General features: G+C 35.0%; 2 protein-coding genes across 5 annotated transcripts; one reads left to right on the forward strand and one right to left on the reverse strand.

The window, feature by feature from the left end:
* Positions 1-211: 211 nt before the first annotated feature.
* Positions 212-10,240, reverse strand: LOC131941247 (F-box only protein 11). The gene is made up of 19 exons (XM_059300364.1): positions 10,062-10,240; positions 8,781-8,957; positions 8,549-8,693; positions 8,316-8,445; positions 7,797-7,880; positions 7,517-7,652; positions 7,304-7,410; positions 7,070-7,181; positions 6,223-6,329; positions 5,953-6,090; positions 5,583-5,800; positions 5,401-5,486; positions 4,850-4,944; positions 4,586-4,708; positions 4,323-4,408; positions 3,966-4,186; positions 2,730-2,948; positions 2,143-2,251; positions 212-1,853 (listed from the first exon to the last, which is right to left on the reverse strand). Exons 1-19 carry the CDS (start codon positions 10,156-10,158, stop codon positions 1,625-1,627), a joined length of 2,619 nt encoding a protein of 872 aa, XP_059156347.1. The 5' UTR covers positions 10,159-10,240; the 3' UTR covers positions 212-1,624.
* A 70-nt stretch (positions 10,241-10,310) lies between these two features.
* LOC131941252 (EF-hand calcium-binding domain-containing protein 11) lies at positions 10,311-14,196 on the forward strand. Of its 4 annotated transcripts, none has more exons than XM_059300378.1 (6): positions 10,311-10,562; positions 12,053-12,148; positions 13,387-13,444; positions 13,611-13,712; positions 13,861-13,951; positions 14,058-14,196. In XM_059300378.1, the coding sequence occupies exons 1-6, from the start codon at positions 10,407-10,409 to the stop codon at positions 14,134-14,136; spliced, it is 582 nt and encodes a 193-aa protein (XP_059156361.1). In that variant the 5' UTR covers positions 10,311-10,406; the 3' UTR covers positions 14,137-14,196. The 4 variants fall into 4 exon arrangements, with proteins under 4 accessions (XP_059156361.1, XP_059156362.1, XP_059156363.1 ...); XM_059300379.1 differs by having other exon boundaries at positions 10,311-10,514; XM_059300380.1 differs by having other exon boundaries at positions 10,311-10,508.
* Positions 14,197-14,219: the final 23 nt, after the last annotated feature.

Below are 14,219 nucleotides of genomic sequence, written 5' to 3' on the forward strand. Positions count from 1 at the left end.
TACTAGCATTATTCAAATCACTAAATAAAATAAAAAAATCATTGCTCCACCTACCACTTAGTAAAGTAAAAACAAAAAAACAAAAAAAAAAACAAACAAAAAACACCACAACTTAGCAAAAGGCCAGCTCTCACTTTCTTTCCCATGTACCCCCAGACATTACATCCCCCCCCCCCCCCCGTACCCCCAGACACAACAGTTCATGTTGAGCACACCCCCCATACACCAAGTTACCAGGCTGTAATATATAGTAATAACAAAAAAAAAGGTCACAGCTTTATATCACAACACCCCTGCATTCAACCACTCATGGTTGACCCTGACCATGCTCCACACATACACAACATTTCTAGCAATCATGGTCAGCCTAAAATTAGACCCCTCCCCCTAAAACTAAGGGGAGAAGCATGAAACTAGAGAGAAGAAATCAGGCCAGGATGAGAGCAAGCTGTGGTTGGGGTGGAGCAAGTTATTGCTAATAAATCAATTCTACTCCATACAAAAATATTTCTCTCTCTCTCTCTTTGGTTCCAACTAGTCTTGGCATGGTTCCTAATGCTGACATGTTTACATTAGCAACCCATCTGTGGGTATCACCAAGTAGAAAACATTGCTCATAGAATGGATGACAAAATCATTTCATATACAGGTACAAAACCACAATGTCTTTCTTCAAGTATTACCTGTGATGTATGATTACGTATAAATATGTTCAATGGTACAAAAATTACTTTAAAATAATTGGAAGTTTTTCATCTATGGCTTGTCTCAACTGCAATAGAATAATTCTATTTACTTTTTTTTATACATATATTAGATGATACATGAGCTTTTGGAGTGCCTATTACATGTAAGAGAAATAACTCTTGATTACAATAATAATAGGGACCTACAAATAGAAGAATCAGTTCAGATCAAACTAGTGTACAGTGTCAGAAACTATTTACACAGCACCTCTGGTGCCCAACTGTACACAATCATACAAAATATCATGTCTTCAACCGCTGCTCAGCAAGTCTAGGAAAAGTGACCAAATATTTATAATGCCATTATTGTTGGTGTATCATTTTGTGTAAACATTTTTCATAATTTTTAAACTTATGATAGAACATACACTAGAATTTTAAAAAATGTCAAAAGGAAAATAAATAAATGTACAAAAGAAAAATGAATTGCTTTTCTCTTCGACAACACATTTACTACAAGATATGAACTCATTGCTTACAATTGAAACAAGTTATTTCAAATGTACAGTAGAGTGACTTATAAATCCTGTAACAATTGAAGCTTGATTGACTGACCAGGTCTCAGATGATGGGTTCTCCGCTGTATGATGGACACAAGAGACAGCCCACTATCCTAGACACAAGGTTACCTGCTAGCAAATAAATAATTCTCTCTGTTTTGTGCTGGTTCTTGTCTCCAATCATTTACACAGGACACACAAAGAAAGAAAAATGCCAATTATCACAATAGGTAGAGTCTGATCCACTGGCCCTCATCAGCCTGAGGTTGGTGGCTGGTCCTACACCACAGCTGGCTCAGCCTGAGGTGACCAACCTTGGTCCAGTGGTGTCCATTTCCTGCCAGAGACCACTCCAGCACTGTAAGCAGTCAATGAAATTTAGTTGACCCTTAATGTGTGGGACTCCATGGGTGCAGCAGAATCATATAAAGTGTCAGTATCCTGAGTGGGCTCCCCTTGTAGCTGGCAGTGCTTGCTCAGTGTTCCAGCACCGCAGTCACAGAAGAAACGATCATGGCGAATGAATTCTACATCATGGCCCGCATGACATGTATTTATACAGTTCACACAAATTGCATTGCGCTCTGTTGTGTTACATGTTCGACACCTTCAAGGAAAAAAGAATTCATAAATGGATTGAGAAACTATCAGAACCACGCAATTTGACATGACAATTTTAGTTACATATACAGTAAAGTTTTTCCTATTGAGTGACCATGGACACATACAAGTACAGATGGTAATCACTTGAACATATTGAAACAAGATCATAGTCACAGGTCTCTGCTAAAACAAAATTTATGGGACAGACCAATGTTAAAACAAGATCATAGTCACAGGTCTCTGCTAAAACAAAATTTATGGGACTGACCAATGTTTAAACAAGCAATCTTTACCTGAAGAACTTGTGCATGGGAAAACTGGTATAGCTGGAGATTTTGTACAAACATTGGCCAGAACTGACCGCTCTGTCCACCATGTTGTGGTTGCCAAAAATGACATTGTCTGGGAAAACATGAAAGCCAAAAAGTTGACCTAAAACAGATGACTCAGCTTTTCTACACAAGTGCACCACACCATACTCAGATTTCAGACAGCACAACATGTAGAGATAAACACACAAATAAAATTCAAGAAAAAACAAAACAGAATTTAAAAAATGAAAGTTAAAGAGAAATCTAACAAATCTTCAAGTAAACAGAAAACATACACCAGCAACATAGTGTAATCAAAGCTCTGAATTAATATAAATACGGGGGAACCCTCTAAATATTTAGAAAGTTTCTTGGCTAAAATGTATCAATCTTTTACAAGTCAATGATTGTAAATGGATAGAAAGAAAATGGTTTTAACAATTATAGCCCATGAACTGTATGGGTACTGTCTGTTATAAAGAAGTGAAACTGACTGAACACTGAAACAGATCTGTTAAAAAAACTATTGATCAAACTGACCTACTACCAGCCACAACTACCAGGCCTACCTTTCATAATAGGCTCCACACCAGTAGCTAGACACAGACCACCAAATTTGTTGTTAAATATTTTATTCTCCTCCAGCGTGGCACAAGCGTTGTTTGTGATCTCTACACCAGCAGCCAGACCATCAAAGATTCGGTTACGTCTGAGGGTGGGGTGGGACTGTGTGCTGATCAACACACCAGCCTGTGCGTTACGGAATATCTCATTGTTTTCTAGCAGACCTGGTCAAAACAAGTGGTAGCAATATTAGCACACAAGAAACATGTTCACACCCTTAACAGAAACCTCATTCAGATCATAAACTAAAGGTAAACACATGAAAACTTTTGGTTACCTTTATTGTTAAAATACTTTGATTGTTTGATTAATTAAAATTTACAAGGCATATTTGAGAAAATTAAAATTTCAACTCAAAACGTATAGTTGCTATATTTTTGTAGCCATATTTATTATTTAACCCTTTAGAGGCCTATGCCCTAGCAGTTGCCTGAGAATATTTTTTTTGTGTGGTACAGTCCAGTGCGCCAGTGGCCACCCTACTATGCACAGTACGTTTAATTTTGCATAGTAGCGGCGGAAGCATGAAATAATTAGTTTTATTTACGTTGTTTTCTCATGGTTTTATCACTAGTAATTCATTTTCAAAGATTTTTCTTAAGATTAGAATTTTTTCTCTCAAAATTACTGGCAATATAAATGGTGAAATTAAATCTAATTAAAATACAACTGCCATTGAATTGGGCTATATTTATAATGAAACTATTGAAAAAAAAATTAGCTCCAGTGATTAAGGTGAATTTTTTTTAGCATTTAAAATAATTTTAAAATAGTTTTGATGCCCAGACTGGTAAATGGTTACGACTACATTAGTAGTGCAAGTGTCTGGACCAAGTCTGACTTGTCTAAAAAATTGTGTCCATCTACAGTTTAGCAGATACTAAATGCTAGATAAATAACTTCATTCAGAATATATATTTTTATATGACTACTAAAATTAAAGTGATGAAAATCATGATGTGACAGTTTAACTTGTAATCTGTCTGAAATTCAACATAGAATAATTAAAACAGCTAAAAAAAATGTTTGGTTTTTAAAAATAAAATCTCTCAGACTTCTCTCCATTTGCTAAGTCTGTATCACAAAGAAGTGCTTTTATGACCATAATAGTATGATACAAAGAGGATGAGAAATGGCATCAATCCCAAACATCCTCAAGTTGAATAAGAAAGTCTCCTTACCTTTGCCACCATTAAATATACAGATCCCTCCATCTCTGCCATCATGTATTTTATTGTGACGTAGCACAGGATTACTGTCTGTTTTGATCCATATGCCAGCCATAGCGTTGTCAAAGATCTCATTGCTCTCTATCATGCCTAGGCCACCATTATAGACCAGGATACCCCCATTTTGACCGCCCCAGATTTTGTTTTTTCTAATAAATGGATTACTTCCTGTCCTGAAACAAAATGTGGGAAAACAACCAGTGAAAGATGTAACGAGAATGTAAAATGTGGGAAAACAACCAGTGAAAGATGTAACGAGAATGTAAAATGTAAGAAGCCATAAATGTATTGAAAGAGCATGTGACTGACCTGATCTGAACACCTGAGTAGAGATGGTTAAAGATGTCATTGTCCTCCAGCACCCCATGGCCATTGTCATAAAAATACACTCCAACCTTAAAAGCAAGCAAACAGATTGTCTCAAGGGCCCGGCTATTAGGCTTTTATTTGTAGTATAATAGCCTACTTCATTGTGACAAGAAAACTTATTTTTGAAATACAAGTATACGACCACAAGAAAAGACCTCAAATAAAATGCTTAAGATTCCACATTATAAAAATTGTTCACCAACCTGTTTTCCACTGTGTATTCTGTTTCTCCGTAGGACAGGGGTACTACCTGTTGTGATCCAAACTCCAGCTAATGTATTAGAATAGACTTCATTCTCTTCAATTAGCCCTTTGCCTTTTTCGTGCTGAAATGATCACACTCATTATATGAAGAAAAGATGCCAATAGGGGAAGACTAATTAAAAATTACTTTTCAAGTACAAGCTTGCTCCTTTAAAAAAAAGTTCACCAGTAAAAGATATCAATAACTTAAAACAACAACTTACCACATAGATCCCACCATGTTGACCATGGTGGATTTTGTTGTGCCTGACTATAGGATTGCTGTTAGTGCGGATCTGTATACCGGCTAATGCATTGCCTAGAAAAATAAGATTTTTTAAAAAATTGCATGGCCACAAACAATAGATCACATTAAACACAAACAGAATCACCTCCTAACAATTCAATTAGATGTATAGCTTTTATATCTGCACAGTAACAAATCTTGTCATTTTGGAAGAGTAGCAGTGTCCTTCAATATAGAGCAGGCCTATGACTTCATTAGCTGACCTATTAAGAGCAAGGTCATGACCTCAATGGGGGACCTGGTTAAAACTAGGTCATGACCTCAATGTGTGACCTGGTCAGAGCAGGGTCATGACCAACCAGGCTGGAGTAAGGCCATGAACTCACCAGTTTTTTTATCAAAAAGATCTGAAACTATTCAGCCCTCTGTTTCAGCTCAATAAAACTGAACTTAAGTTTGATGTAGTTACATGCTCAACTTAAACACTGTCTAGGGAGAAAACAAATGAAACAAAACAGCTCTACTAACCATAGATATTGTTGTGCTCTATTAACCCTCTTCCATCACCAAATATGTAGACTCCTCCTTGCTGACCATTGTAAATCTCATTTTTTCTGACCAAAAATAAATAAATAAACAATATAATACACAATTCTACTCCATAACAAACAACAGACTAGTCCCTTCCTAAACTATCAGCCATCACTGACCTGATGGTAGGATCACTATTGGATGTTATCCACACCCCAGCAAAGTTGTTGGAATGGATCTTATTCTCAATGAACTGTCCCCTTCCATTCTCATGCACATAGATGCCCCCAGTTTGGCCATGATGAACCTCACAGTGAATTACAGTAGGATTTGCTCCTGCCTTAACCTCAAAGCCAGCAATGCGGTTGTCGTGGATATCACAGTTATCGAAGTAGCCCTAAACAAACAGGAGTCATGTTTTAGGTCTGTACAGTTAAAATTGTTTCTAGATTTTAAAAAATTATACTACAAATGTAATATGAGATTTATGTTGATACCATGTTACTTTTTTTACTGATTATATAAATGGCAAGCATAAATAAAACTTACCAATCCATTATCAAAGGTAAACACTCCAACATCACGTCCATGGTGTATGTGATTACTTCTCATTATGGGGTTGGCCCCATTTTTAACCCAGATCCCAGCTAAAGCATTGCCACTAATCTCATTATTTTCATACACTCCCTACAGAGAAAATAGACAAACATAAAAGAGTGTAAATGTAACTTTTGTATACATTATGTGAACACATCATACACTGTCAAAATAAATATAAATATTTTTAAGACACATTAAAAACAACAGGTCAATGATTACCTCAGCCTTGTCAGTCACATAGAGACCAACATTTTCACAGTCCCGTATGACACAGTTGATGATGGTAGGGTCAGCATTCTGACCAGACACACAAACAGCTGCTCCAACTAAACAGAGACAAGAATGATAGTGCATAACATAAACAATTTCTCTTATAACATTGACTATTTGGTAATGGAACTCAGAGCTAGCAGCTATGGACTATTTGGTAATGGAACTCAGAGCTAGCAGCTATGGACTATTTGGTAATGGAACTCAGAGCTAGCTGCTATGGACTATTTGGTAATGGAACTCAGAGATAGCAGCTATGGACTATTTGGTAATGGAACTCAGAGCTAGCTGCTATGGACTATTTGGTAATGGAACTCAGAGATAGCAGCTATGGACTATTTGGTAATGGAACTCAGAGCTAGCAGCTATAGACTATTTGGTAATGGAACTCAGAGCTAGCTGCTATGGACTATTTGGTAATGGAACTCAGAGATAGCAGCTATGGACTATTTGGTAATGGAACTCAGAGCTAGCTGCTATGGACTATTTGGTAATGGAACTCAGAGATAGCAGCTATGGACTATTTGGTAATGGAACTCAGAGCTAGCAGCTATGGACTATTTGGTAATGGAACTCAGAGCTAGCAGCTATGGACTAGTTGGTAATGGAACTCAGAGCTAGCAGCTATAGACTATTTGGTAATGGAACTCAGAGCTAGCTGCTATGGACTATTTGGTAATGGAACTCAGAGATAGCAGCTATGGACTATTTGGTAATGGCATCCAGAACTAGCAGCTATCCATTCTATTCCCCCCCCCCTCCAGGTGTGAACCCAATAGCTAACATCATGGCTTACCAACAGATAAACTTTTTATTTTACAATGGTCAATGATAGGCTGTGTGTTCTCTGCAACTTCCAGGGCATAATGGCGGTGATGTGGGACGGTGGATGTGCTATCAGGAGAAAACTGAAACACAGGAAACACATTCAGAAATGTATTTCAAAACAATAAATCACTGAGAATTAAAGGACAACTAGCTTGTGGCTGCTAATGGCCTAACCAAGCAGTAACAGAATCAAAATACTTACTTTAAGTGTTACATAGCCCAAGTAAGCCCGTCTGCAGCCTTCAACAAACATTATGGTAGATTCTGTTTCTCGCTCTATGATAACATGGTCCATTACATTGCCAGGTGCTGGAATAATTGGTGACAATGATGAGTTATTTCATTTTTACAATCCCATCTTTCAACATTAAGTTTATCCTGAATATCAACTGGCCAGTAAAAGTGAGTGACTTACCAGCACCAATTAAGGAGACGGGTGAGTCTATCAGCAGGAACTCCCCATGGTAAACACCTGAGTGGACAAAGATCAGGGCATCCTCCAACTCCTCTGTGTCAGCAAAGTTATAAGCCGACTCAATGGTGTCGAATTTCTGGGAGGAAATACATGACATCAATTTAACTAGCTTTACTTCATAGGCAATCAAATTTTAATTTCCATAAATTAAGGCCGACTAAATTCCACTAAAAACTAATTCCTACTGGTATTGTTTTATCTATTTGATAGCATGACTTACAATAATGTTTCTGCCTTTCATCCGTTTGCCTTTTAAGGTTTCACACACTGGGACACTGTGTCGTGAAACATGAATACCTCGATACTAGGGAAAAAGCATGAAAAAAATGTAAGCATGTGATAGGTGCAGCAGGTCCTAAGTGACCTTTCTCTGTCTGCCTGAGGAACACACCAACTAAAACTCAAGGGGTACTTATGGTAATCAACTACTGCTCACTGTTGCATGCTGCATGGCTGCCGGGTGGATATTTGGGATGAGCTGCCAAGTTTTTTCTTTGCTACAATTAAACAATTCTAAAGCATTGGAAGTAAAGTTAAAGAATTTCCTCTCATTTACTATAACATGCGCTGATTTTTAAAAATCTCATATTTTATAACATGGGCTAAGTTATAAAATAAAAACAAACCCAGTCTAACTTCTTATAAATGCATTGGGGAATGTTGTTAACATTTGTTTGTTAAGGGCTTCTAGTGCCTACAAGAGCCCACTTGCCTCCACAGATAGAAACATACAACCTACCAGTTGTTTAAAACTTTCCTTCCATGGGTTGTCATAGTTTGGATCATCTGCTGAAACAAACTGGAACACACGTGGTTCTGGGTTCATCAAAGGGGATTCATACTCAAACACTTCCATGTAAAGTACTTTCCTATAATGGGTGATAAGGGATTCATTTATTAATACAGTCCAGTGGATGACTAGTTCTAAATGCAAAAGTACAGCAATAAACAAAAGAATAGTGTCAAACTTACCATAGTTCATGATCATTTGTGATAGCCCGAAACCTCTGGCACACTTGGGCAGCACTACACAAATCTAGTTCTTTGAGAAATGAAAAGATGTAAAACATCACCTCGTCCGGCAGTTCATGCTGCAGGTAGCGAGCAGCAACACGACCTAAAAAAATACAGAACAATACTAAGGGTTTGGACAATGATTTCATTGACAGTTGATATTTGAATTTTCTACCTGATAGTTACCTACCTTGTGGTTGTAATGCTGGGTTGGCATTTGATTTTCTTCTCTTTTTTTGTGGTTGTTGAGACTGATCTGAGTTAGATGTTCCTGGAACACCATCAGTACTATGTGATCTACGACGCCGAAGGTAGTATCTGTTGGATGTGTCTTCATTTGAACCACCAGCATCAGCTGCAAAGAATTCTGTTGACAAAACAGAACACAAAAAATAAAACATGATTTGTTGTTTTTTGCATAATTTAAAAATCAAAAACTAAAAAAATGACTAATCAGCTAGCACTGTTCCATTGACATAAAGGATTAGGGACTTTAAAAAGAACAATATTATTAGTCTTATGTCATATTGTAAAAAAAAAAAACATATCTAAACTCCTCTGATACTAATGAATTACCTGTTCATAATTATTTAATTAAAATCGTATAGGCCTACTATTAAATTTTAAAAGTATAAATTAACATTCTGCATCTTATTTTCTAGGACCTGTGATAAAGTAATATTTTCATATTTGGAAGATATTAGCCAAGTGGTGGATTTTTATTACCAGTGTCCAATAATAATTATGTGTGTTTACTGGTAATACATATATATACTAATATATAGTCATATATTATGACTTGCTTGTCAATGCTAACCCTATCCTTAAGCCCAAACCTAGTCCTACCATACACCTAACGCTAATTTCTAATCATCAAATATATTTTTGGAACATTTATCAAGTATCTGTAACGAGTAATGATGTAATCTGTATCCTCAAGCATCTGATGCCTAAGCTACGATGTACTGCCAAATAAACTACGATCTACTGCCAAATAAAGTGTAGATTCTCTAGTTTCTAGAATTCTAGATTGACAAATTGATTTAGAAACTAGATCTTGATTCTACCGATTATCATCATTGATAGAAATACTAAGTACTTCTTAGGCCTAACCTAAACACTAAGTCCTAAAGTTAAAGTATTACTATTAGTAAGATTCATTGCCTTTTTATTGGAATCTATCTTCCACTGGAAGTTCCAGCTAACAGCTAGATTCTAGATCTAGACTAGATCTAGATTCTAGATTGAGATCGGGAATTCATACTCATAGGACTTAGTAGATTAGATCTCTAGATTACTCTAGAATCTAGATCTAACTACAAGATTAGATCTAGATCTACTCTAGATCTAGATCTAGAATCTAGTCTAGATCTATATTCTAAAAATCTAACAGAAAATTTTTATTTTGTTCCTCTCGTCAGTCAGTCAGTCACTCCCAGTTACTCAGTTACACATTCATGTTATTACTTGCCTGTATTTCGATACTTGGACGATGTAGACTTAGATTGAACTTTTTTCCTAAGATTTCTTGTTTTTAAACGAGTAGTTCTGGCCGAACGTGTAGACATCGTGGCCAATATGTATTTAATAACAGTGCAAATTCAGACCGATATTATAGAAAAAGGGTTAGTGCGAGGCCATATTGGATTTGCTACTAATCACAGTGACGAATAAGATTCACCCGTTGGAATCACGTGGCAAGCATTGTCCAATCACTTAAAATTTCCATGGAATCTTAATATGGCGCTGATGAGTCCCCAAAAAATATCGAACAGCTGAAAATTAAATCTCAAGCGTATTAAAATTTCAATAAACCATGAATAAGAAATGTTTAAACAGTATAAATACACAAAATAACTTAGCACCGAGACACTTGCTTCTCATTGAGAAGGTGGATCTTATTCTTTCTCCTTTAAACGTGTCAGTATGTGTTGACTCATGCAACATTCAATCAAAACATCAAAATAAAAATGTAAACAAATGAGTTTATTTATCTTAATGAATGGATGAAATAAATAAATAAAAATAAATCTCTAGTTCTAGATTCTAGTACTAATGTAATATTAATCTGATAAATCTACACCACAACTTTAAAAAAGATTTCGAGATCTAAAATTTAGACTCCAAACTAAATCTATTACTTATTACTAGATCTAGATCTAGATCTAGATTATAGATAATAGATAATAGATATACTGATATAGACTATACTATAGATCTAGATCTAGTCATACTCATAACTTAGTAGATCTACTAGTACTAATACTCACACTAAGCTATTAAAAAATTAGTACTAACTTACTAACTAAAGGTTACGGCCATGACCTGGTAGACTAGCTAGATCTTTCTTAAATAGTAAAATACTTAAATTAATAAAATAATTTAATACAAGAATAGATAGACTATCATTATAATATTAATCTAACAACCTATCTTGCTAAATCGTTTTAAATTCTGTGGATAGTGACCTAAAAGGCTAAAATAGTGAATAATCTATATAGATCTATATATAATTCTCTTCTTGGAGACCATAGAAAACACCAAGCCCACCCCTACATGGTCTGGTGAGCGGTGTTTCACGCTAAATGTTTACAATCGTAGAGCCTGGTTTAGTGAGGGCTACTAGGGGCAGATAATTTAGTTTGAAATGATTTTAAACTTAGGGGAGGTAACTAAGAGGAGGCTGCTTTCTCGGGAAGGGGGTGGGGGGGTATCATCCTTAACAAGCTACTGATAGTGTTTTAAAGCAAATATATTCAGTGGCAGCATTGTTACTGTCGAATTCACAAATTATGAATTACTGAAAAGTAGAAAATAAAACAACTAAATAGTGGCGTATGATACCCTGCGGGTCGGCTCGTAAATTAGTAAACAATGCAGCTGTGTTGGACTTTTGAATATAAAAATAAATAAACCTGATTATAATTATAGTATAGCAGCATAAAAAGTTACGAAAATATATGATTTTATTATATCCTCAAACCCAATTTTATTTCAGAATAATAAATTCTAAAAAGTGAAAACAGTTTAGATCTATATATTAGAGACTAGACTGCACAGGTGCTGAACCATATGCATCATATTTAAATTAAGAACTAAAAGGTGGAAATTATGTCCTAAGTAGTGACCAAAAAAATAATTAGTAAACAATGCACAAATGCACGCACACAGACACACACAGACAGGATTCTGGCTCCAGAATACTGTACTGTAAAACATCAAAATTTGTTTTTTAGATTTTTTGCAACGATTGCAATACATTAGTTATATTTCCTATATGACGAAGGAAATAGTTGAAAAAACTCAAAATTTCATGTGATTTTTGTGTATGATTGCAATACTTTCCCTATACTCTGAGAAAGTAAAAATAATTAATATTTGTTGCTTCAGTTCCTTTAGTGTTTGACTTGTAGCCCTAGCTTTATTTTCTAAATAATAATTTTCTGCCAACTTTATCTTTAGGCCTTTGACCATTCAGATGTAGAGAAGAAAGGCTATCTGGTTTATGATGACATTAAAGTGGCAGCACTCATGTTGTTTGGACACAAGCTGTGTAAGGTCAGAAACCATAACTCTCACTAAACTATGTAGTTAACAGCCACTACACTTGTATGTAGATTACTTTTAAAAATCTCATTAAATTTGTTTACTAGGCCTATATAAAATTAATTAGGGGCCTTGTGTATTACTAATTGGTCATCAAAACACCACACCAAGAGGAAAGAATAAAGCATCACAACATAAACTCATTTTCGCATTTTAGTAGAATTATTATTGTATCAAAAATATTTTATTTAATTGTTATTATAGATCGATGTATCTTTGAATAATTTGATCTGGATTTTTTAAAAATGTATTTATGCGTTCAAAGGGAAACTACTCATTTAATATTTTAGCGAAACATTCTGACGTTGTTATATCCCTTTACATAAAAATGAATTTAAAAAACACACATAAAAAGCATTTATAACAAGCTTTTATGTATTAATTCACTAAAAGGAAGAAAGTGAATGATTTACTTTAAATATTTAATAATTAACTACTATATTTAGAATTAAAAAGAAAAACCTGGGCTACTATATTATATATTGAAAACCTATCAAAAATTTAAGAAGTGACCTACACTTTTATTTTTACTATTTTTAGTTGTTTGAATAATATTTCATAATCAACTATTTAAATAAAATCATTTGTTTTCTTCTTTTTAGTGCATTATAATAACAAAGGCGTGTTATAATTTTTATGCATTTTTGAATTTATGGACACACGTTCGAAGGGAAATTACTCATGTAATATTTTCAGTGAAACATTCCAACGTTGTTATTTCCCTTTACGGAAAAATGTTTTTTTTTTTTTAAAAGCATGATCTGACATTTTAGTTGGATTTGGGTCTGACTTTTTATTTCCAACTGAATCTTCTAAGTGTTTTTATTGTTACTAATATAATTCTTTGAATTTGTTATGAACAGATCTAATTGATGGTAATTGAGCTGCATTTCCTTTTTTGCTATTTCTACATACGTTCAAAGGGAAACTACTCATTTAATATTTTTAACAAAACACCAAAATATGGTTATATCCCTTCTGATTAAATTTTTTTTTACAAAATTGTGGGAGTGAGATCTGTTTTTTTTTTGTCACAATGGGGTAAAAATCGGCATAAAGAGTGACGTCAATTATCGATGACACAAAGTGGCTTTTTGTGAATGGAATATTCATAATTCTACAATACACTATTTTTAGTTCTACATAAATCTTACTCTTAAACTGATGTTTGCTAAAATGTTATTCACTAGGCTGAGGTCCAGCAGATGTTAGCTGTGCATGGATCAGAATACAAGACTGGGATCAAAGGTCAGCTTATCCTATGGTACTTTCATTTTAATCTAACAATTGATTAGTTGACAGTGATGTGTGCCTTAAGACATGTCAAGCTGATGTGGCTGTTTGTATATCTAATCTGGGTGTGTTGTTTAACCCAGTGGGCCAACATGTCTTGATCAGCTGATTGTTTCTACAGGGTTGTCCCTCCCCCAGCTGACGGCAGCCATGACACCCAAGTTTAGAGCAGAAGATGAGGATGAGAAGATCAGGAACACATTCAAGGCTTTTGACAAGAATTGTAAGTTCAAATACAATTTCCTTTTTTAGAACCGAATTTCTGAAAATGTTGACAAGAATTGTAAGTTCAATTAGTTTCTTTTTTTAGAACCTAATTTCTGAAAATGTTAACTTTTTCTTTGTACTAATTATGGTGTAACTTTATGTAGGTCAAGGTTTCCTAAAGATGGAGGATGTGAAGAGGGTTTTTAGCCAGGTGTGTCCACTTTATCCAGAACACAGGGTAGAGTTGGCATTTAGGTCAGTTTTTACTTCATTCTTTACAGTAAGAGTTGGTGCTAGTTTATTCTCTACATTTATGTGCATGTTATGAAAAGATTTTCAAAGAGCCTGAAATATTCTCCAGGGAAATTGATCGAGATGGTGATGGGCGAATAAGTTACAAAGATTTTGACTTTATGATGAAGTTTAACAACCTGTTATGACCACCCTGTGGACCAAGCAAGACTGTGATAGGTGCAGAGATCAAATATAACAAGGGCAGCATTTCTAGGCAGATTTATTTTTA

This window comes from Physella acuta, unplaced genomic scaffold (genome assembly GCF_028476545.2).
Source record: "Physella acuta isolate Inbredline_101_S28 unplaced genomic scaffold, ASM2847654v3 ptg000353l, whole genome shotgun sequence".
NCBI lineage: Eukaryota > Metazoa > Mollusca > Gastropoda > Physidae > Physella > Physella acuta.

What these genes read in the sequence shown, in the direction of transcription:
- LOC131941252 (XM_059300378.1), top strand. Translation starts at nt 10,407, where the DNA reads ATGAATAAGAAATGTTTAAACAGTATAAATACACAAAATAACTTAGCA. An exon ending in CAAAACATCAAAATAAAAAT is followed by an intron (nt 10,563 to 12,052) that starts GTAAACAAATGA and finishes CTTTATCTTTAG; the next exon opens with GCCTTTGACCATTCAGATGT. An exon ending in TTGGACACAAGCTGTGTAAG is followed by an intron (nt 12,149 to 13,386) that starts GTCAGAAACCAT and finishes GTTATTCACTAG; the next exon opens with GCTGAGGTCCAGCAGATGTT.
- LOC131941247 (XM_059300364.1), bottom strand. Translation starts at nt 10,158, where the DNA reads ATGTCTACACGTTCGGCCAGAACTACTCGTTTAAAAACAAGAAATCTT. An exon ending in TGAAAGGCAGAAACATTATT is followed by an intron (nt 7,653 to 7,796) that starts GTAAGTCATGCT and finishes ATTTCCTCCCAG; the next exon opens with AAATTCGACACCATTGAGTC. An exon ending in AATAGTGATCCTACCATCAG is followed by an intron (nt 5,487 to 5,582) that starts GTCAGTGATGGC and finishes ATTTTTGGTCAG; the next exon opens with AAAAAATGAGATTTACAATG.